We start from the raw sequence: 14348 nt of genomic DNA, 5'->3' as shown, positions 1-14348 counted from the left end.
TCTTATTTTACAAAAAAAGTTTAACATTTTCATTTAAAAAAAACATGCAGTAAGTAGCCAGGATAACCGGGAGCCAACAATAACAAAAAAAATATTACACCAACAAACACAAACAAAGCCAGGGCCAATAAGCAAATAAATAAATAAATAAATAAAAATAGAAATAAAAAAAATCAAAAAGGGGGGAGGGTCATTTGACCTGAAACATGCAGTTACGGCAAAAAACACGATCCCAGTCTGGGGGGAAAAAAATTAGCACAACAGGCTAGCCAGCTAGCCTACTGCTTATGGGGCAAACATGGAAGCCTTCAGGAACCTGCACACCAATGGAGGGGGGCTATCAGGACAAAAATATATTTATTGCAAGACACGCGGTGAAAAACAAAAAAAGAAAGGTCACAATCATATACCTAAAAGGAGGCAAAGACAAAAAAGGAACATACTGTACAGGGCAGCAGGTAAACTTACTGCACGCAGCTTTTGCTGATCAAAGCACGCAACTCTGACAAAATAGTCAGAAGTACCCCAGTGACACGGTAAGCAAAGTTCCAATTACTCCAAGCAAAAACCGAGCGATATGAATTTGTTGATTACTACAATCGCATTGTGTTTTTCAACAGGACCAGCCATTGTTTTGATTTATTTATTTTTCTCTTCCGGTGACATCATAGCTCTAGGGGATATGAAGTCAAACTGTCTACTTTGAAAATTAATTTCTTGAGATCTATGGCAGGTGGAATATTATGGAACATATCTGCATGATTGTGGGGAGGAACACTACATGTTTTGTGTCAATTGACAAAAAAATTTTTAATGACTTGAAAGTTTCAGTATAAAAATTAAAATGAAAAAAAAACATTGATTTGAATACTCGGCAAAAATACATTATCAATCATACCAATTTTAAGTTGTAATTTTAAGTTTATAAATGGGAATTCCTACCAATGTTTTTCTGGCATCTTGTTGCTACGCTAGGCTTTTGGCACTGATTTTAGTTTAAATATATGGAAAATTGGAAAAAAATTTAAAATAAGAAAAATAAACTCCAAAGACTAAAAGAAGAGATTGGGTTTTGGCAAAGAGCGGCTCTTGCGCTCCATAGTGGCTCCCTGTCTTAATTTAAAAAAACGTTTGATCATGGAAAATTTTCTGGTTTCTGTAAGGGAACAAATAGGACACAAACATTCTAAAAATGTTCCATTGGAGATATGTATATATATATATATATATATATATATATATGTATATATTATGCTGCAAAGATGTTTTGGGATTTTAACATTTCGAGTCGCCAACCTCTTTTCTAGAATAATTTAGTAATTAAAATTGAAAACAATTCTTTTCAAGAGTAACAACCTTTTTTGTGCAAAGAAGCACTCTAAAAAAATGCTGATTTAATCAGTATATTTCTTATTGTTAGGTCAAAGTGTATTTTTAATACCAGTTGATATTGACCATGATGGTAAGTCTAGCAAAAAATATCAAATTATATCATGGAGCAGTAGCGCCACCAAGTGGTTCAACGTCCACATGTCAGCCTTTCTTCTGTCAGTTGCATTCAGATCTCATTCCCAAGCCTCACTTTGGTCAACTAACCATTTATAATACATCGAGTGCAGTGTTTTTCCTGAACCAATTCTCCATGAACTCAAAGTAAGGAGGCTTAATAGAAATAAAGTGTCCATGACAAGCAATTACTAATAAAATTGGAGCAAGGGCCTTCAGTCCAAGTATCTCTCCTTCTCCTGTCACTGCAGATGTGAAGTCAGAAATTGCCAAGGATTAAATCAAATTGTTTAGGGACACGTTTTATTTAGGAGGTTGTTTGGAGTCAAAGCTAGATTGCTAAATTACTAAACGCCTAAACGTCTCGGATATGATAATGAAGGTCACGGATTTTGTGAGGAAGAAAAAATTAATTGCCAAAATGTGCTGTGGCTTTGCATTGCAAAAAGTCTCATTACAAAAACATAGTAGAAATGTAGAAGAAATATCATTCAAGTAAAACTACCAAAACATATTTTTGCAAAACTTTATTCAAAAACTAACTTTTTCTAACCCAAAATAATTCAAAATACATAAAAAGAGTGAAATTATCTGCCTTATCATATTATTTTCTCAAATACCATTTTGCTTATTTTACTATAAAAACAAATACAAAAAGTAATATTAATTAAAAATTACAAAAAAGTCGAATTATCTTCTATATATATTTTGCCCAAATGACATTTTTTCTTATTTTAAAATGTATTTTAAACTACAATTTTAGTGAGAGGAAAGCAATGAGGAGCCCCAATTATAGATAAATACTGTTTAATAAGCATAAAAATTAGCAAAATGATCTGCCTTATCAGATATGATCATTTTTACACATTATTAATCTTATCTGATAATTAATCATATTTTTCTCATTTTATAATGTATTTTAGATAATCGTTTCAGTGACTTAGAAAATGAATACAACTTATCTTCATTATTTTTACCACAATCATATTTTTGATAAATATGTAAAATAAAACTGGGGATGAGCCAATTCATCTGCCAGAGGAACAAGACTGAATTGTGTGGAAAATGTGGAAATTTTCCTTTTTTCACATCAAGGAAAAAAAAAAATCCTGGGCAGCACGGCAGCGCAGTGGTTAGCGCGTGTGCGGCACAGTTTTGAGGTCATGAGATTGAACTTCCTGTGTGGAGTTTGCATGTTCTCCCCGTGCTTGTGTGGGTTTCCTCTGGGCACTTCGGTTTACTCCCACATTCCAAAGACATGCATGTTAGGTGAATTGGCCGGTCCAAATTGTCCCTAGGTTTGAATGAGCGAGCGAATTGTCCGTCCCTGTGTGCCCTGCGACTGGCTGGCAACCAGTTCAGGGTGTCCCCTGTCCACTGCCCGAAGATAGCAGGGATGGGCTCCGGCACCCCCGCGACCCTACTGATGATAAGCGGTGCAGATAATGGATGGATGATGGAAAAATATCCATTATTTTGGGATGTTTATTGTTAATATAATGATGCCAGAGATGTACAGTGACAGGTTGATTTAAAACAATTATTGGACATGTATATTGAACAAAAAGGAACATCTGTAATAACATTTGACTGTTTCGTATAATTAATAAATAAATAATAATCTAATTATAAAATATATTCGTTGATGCCGACAAGCCGTATGGGTTAAATCAGAAATCAGCAACCATTTTAAAGCCGAGAGCTATTTTTTTTACTGATTAGTGCAGCGCTTCTCGTTTGATCTGCATTCCTAAAATAACTACAAGAGGTTAATATGTCGTTATCAGGGTGTAATGATTACGAGTAAGGTTGAAATCGGCTCAGTTAATCCCTAAAACATCTTCTTTGGGGCACTTAGTGATTTACATTTATAAATTATAGGCTTATTGTTAAAATAATTTGGGAATAATTGATCATGTATTTAAAAACAAGTATTTCAGACTTATGTTTCAGATCAGAGGATGTTGTAATTGTTGCCTGTGCAGTCCTTTTGATAAAGGGCTATACGAATACATTCGACTTGATCATGACAATGATTTCTCATGCCAGTTAAAAATCACATTTCCAAGATAATCATAATGACCCATCACAGGTTTGGTATTTTTTAGAACCAGCCCGCGGCCTAATCAGCTTTTTGAGGAGGTTATTTGAAGCCTGCGGGCAGTGTATGTGAGCCGAGTTAAAGAATTGTAGGACAGTATCCATTTACACAATGATTTTTTTTCATGCAAGGAAGAAAAGGGGGGCATGAAAAAAGGCAAAGTATGAGGTCACTCCAGACGTGACCAACTTTTTAAACAACAGCCAACAAATCACAAAACGCAAGCGTGGATTATTTCTCAGTGCCAACTTCAAGTAGCTGCCAGCATTGCCATGGACTCAGAGCAGCACTTTATTTTCTTGTACACCCTTCCACAAGTGTAGGCTACGGCAAAGCGGGTGGATGGGGACACGAGGATGCCGGAGAAGGCCGCCCCCCGTCTTTGACAAATGAGCTTTCATGCCAGATGTCGAGCAAATGGGAATGAAGATAAATCTGATCTAATGGCTGGATAACAGCCTTCTAGAGCCTGACAGCCACCATCATCTTACACATTCTTTACGGGAACGCACCACCACACCCTCAGGCAAACGCCAGGACAAACAGGTTTTTACATAGAATGTTATTTTTGATTTTCATCATGAAAAAAGGCACATTGTTTTTTTTTTCCACACATCTTTTGGACAATTGTTTTTAATAATAATTTTCGTATTGTACTGTATTTTCCGCACTTTATTATATTATCATTTATTATAGTATACATTTTTAATGTATAAGGCGCATGGAATTACAACTACAGTAAGAGCTATGCCAATGCATTTAAAAATCAATTGTATCGATTCGTTATTGCAGCCTGTTGAAAAATTTAAATGGGCCAAATACTTTCACAAGGCACTGTATTCCATATGGTCTGCAAAGTTGCCTTATTAGGATCTTCTCCAGCTGAAGTTTCCATGTCAGATCTTACTTCTAAAGGTCAAGTCTCTTTCTTTACATTCAGCAGGTGCTACTTCAGATAGAGTTAGTGTTCCATCATAAACGTTGCTGTGCGGCTCATCTCTGAAGAACGGTATAACTGTTGACACCGAAAAACAGCGACCAGAGGATGAATGTGCTGTATCTGAGTCCAATCAGGAGGTTCTTCCTGCTACTGGTAACCATGGAATCCATTATTATCTGTTTCATTATGGGGAAGCGAACGCCTACCCAAAAAAAACATCTCTTTGGATTATCTGATGATCAATTCGACTTTGCATTGATTTATTTCTTTCACGACGACTTTTTATTTCCTCTGTAGGGATTTTGAAAAGCCTCAACAGGAACTCACTGGTCGACGGACCCGCCTCCGGCGACCGTGACCTCATCTCCCTTCAAAAGCAGACACGAGAACAGCTATCCTCTCTCTTTTCTTTTCTTTTCCGTTGTCACACGGGCCTGGATCAAGACGGCTGACCGGGTTCTCCGGGCTTGGACTCCGGTTACACCAAAAACCTGAGGCTGCGAGATTCTGACACTTTCATTTTGATATATTTAAAAAGCATCAATTGTTATGGCCTTCCTTTTTAGAACCTCTGACCATCCCTATACTTAGAAAACACTTTTTTTGCTTTAGCAAAAAACATTTCTTTGGATGCTGTGGTCCACTGAAAAACAGACACCAATGACCAATAGAGCCCAATTTGGTTTTCCTGATCTATTCTTTGTTTTTTGTTTTTTTAATCAGGAATTTTTTAGATGTGGAAAATGTATAGTTATAATTTGCAAAGTTACATGCCAACAGAACAAAATGAATGTACTTAAAATTATGATTATTTTCCTTATTTCACAATTCCATACATTTTTGTAGTGCAATAGTTCACAATTTTCAGTTTTTCAAATTTAGAATGTCCACATTTAACATTTTACACTTTCCCATACTTTTCAAACTTGCTATGGGACTGCAACCATTTACTTGCTTCACCCACAGATGTTCGACTAACACTTTCATGATTGCTTTCATCACATTCACACCAGTTCAAGTTCATCAAGCTGTCATACTTAAAACAGCCGTTCAGTGCAATCACTTTAAAAACAGCTCAATAATGAAGACTCAAGAGACAATTATGTGTCTGGGATTGCATCACAATGCCAACATTTAGACCCGGGATACAACTAAGCAGTAAGGTAGTCTTTATACAGCCTAGCCCTAAGATTACTCTCTTTGAAGAGAACCCCGTGCAAAAGCCAGACTCAAGTGGGATACAGAAAGTGCTCAGCTCCACATTGAGGATTGGAATCTTTGATGTGCGTAAATCCAGAACAGCGGGAATTGGGTCTACGTTAGTAACAAACTGGGCCTCACCCTTCACATTTATCTGTCTTTATCCACAAACGAAGAGTTGAAACTAAGGTGATCATCCACCCTTGCCGTGATGGCTCTCTTATAGAGGAAGGGCAATAAATAAAATTAATTCAACAAAATAAAAATTTGCCCAGTTCTGAAATTAATATTAATTTGCATTTTTTAAAAGGTGGTACTGATTATTAAATAATAGTTACAAACTAGCATATTGTGGCATTTAAGCAAGTTTAACACAAACAAAGAGTGAAAATCAAATTTTACGAGCAGATTACTGTTCTCTTTTATACTTCTTGTATAAAATAAATCTACCATTTGCTCGTGTAATGTGACAAAATAGCAGGGTTTTTCAACCTATTTGAGGCACACTTCTTTGGGGTTAAAAAATGTCACTCAGTCTGTTTAGAAATTCATTCCCTGCACCAGTTTCTTTTTTTTTTTTAATCTTGAATTATAAGGTCACCTATAAATAGAGTATATCGTTTATCTTCATTTAGATGATTACTTTATTTTAGATTTTACTATATTTTACAATATTTTTAACAAACATACAATGAGAAAAAAAAATTATCTGCCAGGGGAACAAACATTTTTTTTTTACAATATTCCAACTATTTTCAGATTTTTTTCAAGTAAATTAACAGTAACTAGATCAGCATGATTCCATGCAAGATCTTTGACTTCGTCATTTTTTCAGTGAACCATGTAGTTGAAAATCGCCATAACACGAACTATATACCCAAAAATATATAAACAGGAAGACATCCTTTTTTTTTGCAGTATTTTGTGACATTTTAACTAAAGAATTTGTTTGCGCCAAGTTTTAAAAGTGAAACCGTTATTTAGGACAAAAATGACAGTCAAAATGAGGCCAACACTCTTAAGTAACTGGGGGAGGGAGAAAAATTGAGGGCGATTTTATATATAACATATGTATGTATGTGACACAGGCTCTGACATTATAATTTTTACATAGATTTGATCAAATCATCAAATGACATATAGTAAAAATATAATGTGCTGAAGTGTTTGTCTGAAGAGATTTAGCGGTTTTGTTGAATTTTGTCTTGAATTATATGGCGTGGCTCTCTCATTTTTTCTTTTTAAATATTTTTGCCTTTATGGCTCTTTGGGTGTATAAGGTCCCAGAACCTTGCTTTATAGTTAACGATTTGGACAGCACGTGGGGCATTTCTACTGCCAGACCCGTTTGTTTGTTTTTGTCCGTTTTTTGTTTTGTTTAGACCGTTTGTTAGACGTTTTTTGACCCCATGGTTTGTCCTTTACTTAGTTACTTGCGTCTCAATTTCCAGCTGGGTCTTTTTTCCTGGTTTGGATCATGTCAGGTTTTGTTTCGTTTGGACATTTTTTTGGGGTGATTCCTTGTTTGTTACTTTGTTCCTAACATTTTCATCATAGGTTTTGTCTTTGTTTCTGGTTTTGACATTGTCAGGTGTGACTTTGTTTGGAAATGTTATGTAGTTTTGTGACCCTTGTTTGTTACATTTTTCCTGGTTTTGTTAAATAAATAAAATACTTGTTTTCAGCATCACTGCCTCCATTCTGGAATCTCTGAATTTGGGCCCAAACCCACAACACCTAACACTATTTTTTGTGTACCTCATATAATGTCCAGTTTTGGTTTCTGAAAATTAGTTTTAAAGTGTCCTTTCAAAGCCTAGAAAAGGTTTTTATTTTCAAGCTTTCACTTTTCGACTTTATATAGATGTGTTTGGATGAAACCTGGAACTATTAAAATCTTTTCAATGTCCTTTTTTCAACGTTCACTTTTTAACTAAATAGTGATGTGAGTTGGATGGATTCTTTGCTTTGTCTATATCTTTGAAATGTTGTTTCAACCAGTTTTTGCTGGGTGGAAAAAATCGGTGGTTTCTTGCATTAAAATCAAAATGGTCCAGGACTTGTACAGAATTAGTAATTTTTTGGTCCTGTTATAATGACATCTCTGAATGAATTTTGCACCAACGCGCTTGGCAACAGAATGAGACGCAACAGGGAACGGCCCCATTTCATAAACATGCAAAACTTGGGTAAATGACATCGATCTAAAATCCATGAATACAAAAAAAACCCTATAGTAATGTTCTAGGAGGGGGGCATCCTGTTTTCTGTACCCCCTGTCTCTCTACTTCCATGCTTCATGCCAATCTGAATACCAGTCGCCCACTGAGTACAACTGGGAGGGGATGGATCGAAGAAATGACACTCCACGATTTTTTTATATGGGGCGGGGCTCTCGGACCGGATCCAGTCAATTAGTGAATGAGATTATTTTTTACCCAGCAGGGGAAGTAAAAAATGGGACACCCACAGAGAGCCTGTTTAACTTACTGACCTGGACGTTATAGCTCATACCCACACAAATACAAAGTAAAAGACTAACACAATAGTGGGAACAAAATGGGGAAGAGTCTTTCTTACCATTTCACCCAAAGAGGCTGCAAGCATGTGCGTGACTGAAGTCATTGACGTTTTCTTTAGCACCCCGACAGAACCTAGCAGGGACTTGGCTGAGTCGTAGGTGACAAAAAAGGCAGCCGCTGAAATCAAGGGGAAAAAAAAAACACAATTACCATTTGAGAAGAGAACAAAAATATAGTTTGTACATGTCCCGGAAGTGGTAAAAAAATATTCAATTGGAAATATTTTTAAAAAATCAATCAAATAATCACTTTCAGAGTAAATCGTTCTTGTTGGGTGTCAGATAGTTTTGTTATATTTAAACTACGTGAGGCCAAAAGGCCAAAATAAATTGTGAACGACTATTACATGATAGTGACCTAAAGAACTTAATAATTACATCATGATGTTTTTGCCCCATTGCCAAACCTCATTTTAAATGAAAAAAATTGTTTTTATTTTTAAATCAACATACAAATATAATTTTTAAACCTCATCTCATCTCATCAGCCGTACCGCTTATCCTCATTAGGGTCGCGGGGGGGGTGGAGCCCATCCCAGCCATCTCCAGGCAGTGGGCAGGGGACACCCTGAACTGGTTGCCAGCCAATCGCAGGGCACACAGGGACAGACAACTCATTCGCTCATTCACACCTAGGGACAATTTGGACCGGCCAATTCACCTGAAATGCATGTTTTTGGAATGTGGGAGGAAACCGGAGTGCCCGGAGGAAACCCACGCAAGCACGGGGAGAACGTACAAACTCCGCACAGGAAGTCTGGAGCTGGATTTGAACCCACGACAGGTTCCCATGACATGAACTGTGCCGCACAAGCGCTAACCACTGCGCCGCCGTGCTGCCTAATTTTTAAACGCAAAAATATGCAAAAACAGAAGATTATCTGCCATCTTTTGTCATAAAATGCATTTATTCATTCGTACATAGTTTTTATTTTACAAGAAATACAAAAAAACATTAAAACATAAAATGTCTACATGTTCTTGTTATATTAATCTTTTTTTCCCAAAATGTATTATAAAAAATACCTTTCTTCTAACCCGAAATAAGAACAATACTTAAAATAAGCAAAAATTATACATCATACATTTCTATTTTTTTAAGTATTCTTTTCCTTATTTCACAATGAAAACAAAATAAAAATATAGTAAAATGACAAAATACCTCAAATATGCCCATATTTACCATTATAAATAATGTTTTTCTAAATATCTAAATGTATTCAAAATTTTGAAACAACAATTTTAGTGAAAGAGGTAAAAATGAGTAATATCAATATACGTCGATATCGATGATAATCACATTAAGTATGATATATTTTTTGTTTCATAAGTCTTATTTTTGGTAAAAGTTGAAAGGAAAAGAACAGATGCCGATTTAACCAATTTTTGATGTCAGAAGAAAGGCGGATGGTGACAATCTTCTACAGAATTTAACAAATATAAGCAATATTAAACAAAATTAGGTTATCAAAAACTGCAGAACATTGCACATAACCTGAAGTAGACCTGCAAGCTGCGACCCCCCCAAATCAACGGTCTTTGACTCCATCAGTGAGTGTGTTATCCTTTGGGTGTATTTCGCTCATTTTGACCGTGCTGACGTTATTTCCTATTCACTCTGAAAGACAGGCGCCATTGCCATTCCTGCGAAAAGATTGGGTTTCGGGTGGTGTAATTACAGTTAAAATTTATCGACTTTTATCAAATGTTTTCATGATTAATTATCGTGGTAAAAATTATATCACAATTATTGTTATCGTTTTATTGCCCGGACCTAATACTACTTTTTGGCAAAATATTAATCTAATATTTCCCCCCCCCCCATTGCCAACCCTCATTTTAAAGATAGATTTTAATTTTATTTCTAACCAACATACACGAGTACCATAATTTCACGACCATGGGGCGCACCGTGTAAAAGAGCGCAGTGTCCGTAGCTGATTCTATTTCTTTAGTCAACACATACACAAGGAGAACACCCCACAATAGGGCGTGGGAGCTCTCTGCTTGGGGCCGTGTTACAAAAACACAGACAAGCTTACAAGAGTGCGTATTTAAAAATAAAACAGAAGCAAAACTGAGTTTTGTTGTGGTTTATTTAAGTATTGATTACAAAGTAAAAGACGGATAAAACTAAATTTCAACAAAATTTGAAAACAGAAAAATGACCTGCCATCTTTTGTCATAAAATTCATTTATTCAATTATTCGTTATTTTTTAATGGGAATACAAGTTAAAAAATTGCTAAAAAAAATGTATTTTTATCATTACTGATATTTTATCTCCATTATCATCATTATTTTACAAGAGGAAGGCCGTGATTAATGTGGATGGATGGTGTTATGAGTGCTCTGCAGGAAAGAAGGAAATTAAATGTTTTTGGGATGAAGTGTTTGAGGAGTATGTTAGGAGTGACAAGATTAGATAGATTGAGAAATGAAATTGTTAAAGACAGAACTGGAGTGGTAGTGGAACTGAGCAAGCGTGTGGATAAGAGAGTACTCGGTTGGTTTGGACACATGGAGAGGATGGATGAGTAGCGAATGTTAAAGAGGATCTACAGAGCAGAAGTTAATGGAATGAGACCAAGCGGAAGGCTGCGATTGACGTGGATGGGTTGTGTTATGAGTGCTCTCCAGGAAAGAAGTCTAAATATATTGGAAGCTAGAGCTCTTGTTGGTGATAGGAATGAGTGGAGAGGTGTTGTGAAAGGATAGTGGGATGTTTGGACGCGTTCTAAGGGATGGGCAGGCCACCTGTATGATGCGGCAAGGTTAAACCAGTGAAAACTGTCGGGCCCTGCTTGAACAGAAGAGTGTGTTGTGTCACCCTGACCAGAGTAGCATGGCCGCTTTCTTGTGTCCCGTTTCATCTGGAGGGACGAAAGCATGGTGTCGAGGTGCTTAATTTGTTTGGGTGTTTGGGCATTTGGGTTGGCCATGGTCCAACAATTTTGGTGTGGTTTTTGCTACTTCTTGCCTTTTTTATTTTCTTTGTTTTTGTATGTGTTTGTCTTGCTGTCGGTAACCCCTCCCGAGGGATATCACCAGGGTAGATAGATAGATCATTATTATTGATCATGATCCTACAAATAATAAAATATATGAGCAAAAGATTTTTGCCAGTGAAAATCTTTTTTTTTCCAATATGTTTTATTTTTCTTTACCAAACCCTCAATACTAGATATTGGCCATAGAGGTTTAGACAATTACAGTCATGCAGCAAGGGGTGTATTTAGATTCAGAAACTCTTAATGATACCTATAATGACCAAAGGTCACCAAAGTAGCATGTTTGTATTTCTCAATCTGCCCAAGTGAGTTTTCATGTCATCTTCCTATGAATTGTAACATCCTACAAAGATAGTATTAAAGCCCAGAAGAAAGATTGATCCCTCAAATGTGAATTGAACAATACAGTACTTGCAACAATCTTTCATGTCTTACCACTAGGAAATGAGCCGAGTGCAGCAGATGGGACTCCTGCATAAATTCCCCTGAAGCCCCCGGTCTTGGAGAAACCTTGCTGGCTCTGCAGCCTGGTCTTAATGGTGTCCAACGGGAAAAGAGTAAGATCCACGCACATTCCAGCACACCCTCCAGCCTGGACAACATAAGACACTGTTAAATATTATTTTATGTAATATTACATGTGCCACAGCAGTCAAATTTTACCGAAATTCCTTATGGGATTCCTCCCATATTTTCTCTATATTCAAGTCTGGCTAAAAATGTCCACACAGTCAGTGTTCATGACAGGCTGTGGCTGCCTAGTCACAGAAGCCAAACCGTACTTCCTTCCCTTTCACTTTCCTTTCTATGTCCACTTCTGACCGTGAAGTGATGGTTACCTATCTACTCTTAAGCAAGCTATCTACTTGTCACTCTTTGTAAATATTCATTTTGTTTTATGAATTGCCTTGTTGCAAGTCAAGGCAGAGTACGCAACCTCGGGGTAAGGAGGGTCTTTAGAAACCCATAACACACACAATTACCAGATTTTTAGCATAGTATAGTTTTGCTTTAAGTATTTTGGGGTGAGGATGTCAGACATAAAATAGAAGAAACATTACAACTATTTGTAAATTATGGAGCTCTGTAACTTTTTATTTGGTAAAAAATAAAGGACAGAGATGACAATGACAACAGGAGCGAAATCATGAATGTATTTTAAAATAATACTACTACTAATAATAATATATATTATACTTTGACGATCATAACGTACAAAAAATGGTATACCCATGTCAATCAGTGTGCAATTGAAGCTACTGTAATGCTATCCATAATTGATATATAAATCTTGTTTTTTAATTTACTGTGAAAAAAACATGAGGTTTTTTGAAATCTCGTCTCAACATAAGCGCTATCAACAACGCACCAACTAGATTTTAGCTACTGATCAATAAGAATATGCATCACTAAATAAACTTAGATTAAAGAAGTTGTCACAAAAATATACGATTAGCTGCTGCAAACAGTTCTCTCCGAATTGTTGTTTTGATTTTTTTGGAACTTAATAACATTGAGTGGACAATAATCAACGTAATTAAGTATTCTTACGAATGGACAACAAAACCACACAATATATAAGACAAAGAACGAAGAAAAAGGCACAGAAAAAGAGACTGCATCATAATAATAAGGTGAATTATTTATTTCCGTGTTTAAAAGTTGCGTCCAAGTCGGTTGAATGAAGTCAAGTTAAACCATGTTTATTTGTATAGTCCTTAATAACAAGGAGTCTCAAAAGGGCTGAACAGACCTGAGACTACTGTCAAAATTATATACTTAATGACAAAAAATCGTTTCGTACCATAAGTGACGCGACGAATTCTCGTCTCTCCATAATCCGCTTTTAATGCCTCTTCCTGTCGTCTCACTCACAAACCAGTAAAATATTCAAATATGTGACACTCATGTTTGGTTTGACATAGTATTAAACACGCGCGTCAAGGGCGCTGCCATATTGGATGCATTAATTCCGGTTTGGTGATGACGTGTTTATCACGTGATGCCAAACACAAAGCTATTGCGACCATACACTTTTTAACGCTTTTAAAAAATTGAACATTGCATGAACATAAACAAAATTGGCATGCAACAGTCAAACAAGGTTGAACATTTTCAAAGAAACTGAGAGTGCCGCAGAAATACAGAGAAAAAAAACGGAAAATAATTAAATTAGACAAATAAAGTAAAAAGAATAATAATAATAATAATAATAATGTCATGTTCTACCAAATAGAGACATTATTATATTATAAGATTGTATAATTTGCACATTGGTATGTTCATTATATTCAAAGATTTAAACAAACCACAACAAAAAAAATATTTGACAAAATTTTGAAGAGTGGCTTTTCTTGTGGATACATTTTTTTCTATGCTGAAAATGAGATGTATTGTTCTTTCATTGTTCTTGTTTTGTATGAAGTCTAAATGTCATATAATCTCTGGATAACTTGGTAGGAAAATTGGAGATGACAGGAGTGATCCAGAGCTGAATACATACCTGTCAACCTGTACATTCTTGCCGTACAAAGTACGTTTATTATGCATTCTAAGATGTGTACGACGTACAAGAAAATCTGTACGGAAAAACGCAAATTTGTCAATTATGGGTACCATCAGGTATACACCGACTATTACGAATCGGCAAATCAATCAAGTCAAACGAGTTTGGCGCGGTAGCCTTTATTTTGGTATCGGTTTTTTCGTTGAAAACAAAGGAAGCGTTTGATGCTACTGTACGCATGCGTCTGCCTCTGTAGTGCCTAATATCGACTGCCCTGCCAAATCCTCTTCCCCTCGCGTGAACGCGCATTCTGCTGCGCTTCAGACGTCAGTAATCGTATTCTATATGAGCTTATTAAAACAAAAAAGCTATTCTCGGAAGCGCAGCAGAATGCGCGTTCACGTGAGGGGGGAGGATTTTGCAGGGGAGTCGAAATTAGGCACTACACATCAATGGTTGAAAATGTAGTTTGGTTTACAAAATAGAAATGCCAACTATTTTTTT

General features: G+C 36.2%; 1 protein-coding gene across 1 annotated transcript in view; it reads right to left on the bottom strand.

Annotated features, from left to right (window-relative positions):
* The window catches only part of slc25a26 (solute carrier family 25 member 26), a 60030-nt gene extending 46706 nt beyond the window's left edge, over positions 1 to 13324 (bottom strand). Inside the window, exons 1-3 of the mRNA XM_088338698.1 lie at positions 13143 to 13324; positions 11774 to 11930; positions 8328 to 8446 (exon numbers count right to left, since the gene is read on the bottom strand). Coding sequence (XP_088194824.1) covers positions 8328 to 8446; positions 11774 to 11930; positions 13143 to 13175 — 309 coding nt within the window. The 5' untranslated portion in view covers positions 13176 to 13324. The remainder of the gene's footprint in view (positions 1 to 8327; positions 8447 to 11773; positions 11931 to 13142) is intronic.
* Between the last annotated feature and the right edge of the window lie 1024 nt (positions 13325 to 14348).

The sequence above is a fragment of the Urocampus carinirostris genome, chromosome 6 (genome assembly GCF_059441175.1).
Source record: "Urocampus carinirostris isolate Australia breed hairy pipefish chromosome 6, RoL_Ucar_1.0, whole genome shotgun sequence".
Taxonomy (NCBI): Eukaryota; Metazoa; Chordata; class Actinopteri; order Syngnathiformes; family Syngnathidae; genus Urocampus; species Urocampus carinirostris.
Note: the sequence above shows the minus strand (reverse complement) of the source record. Positions and strands in the feature narration are given on the sequence as shown.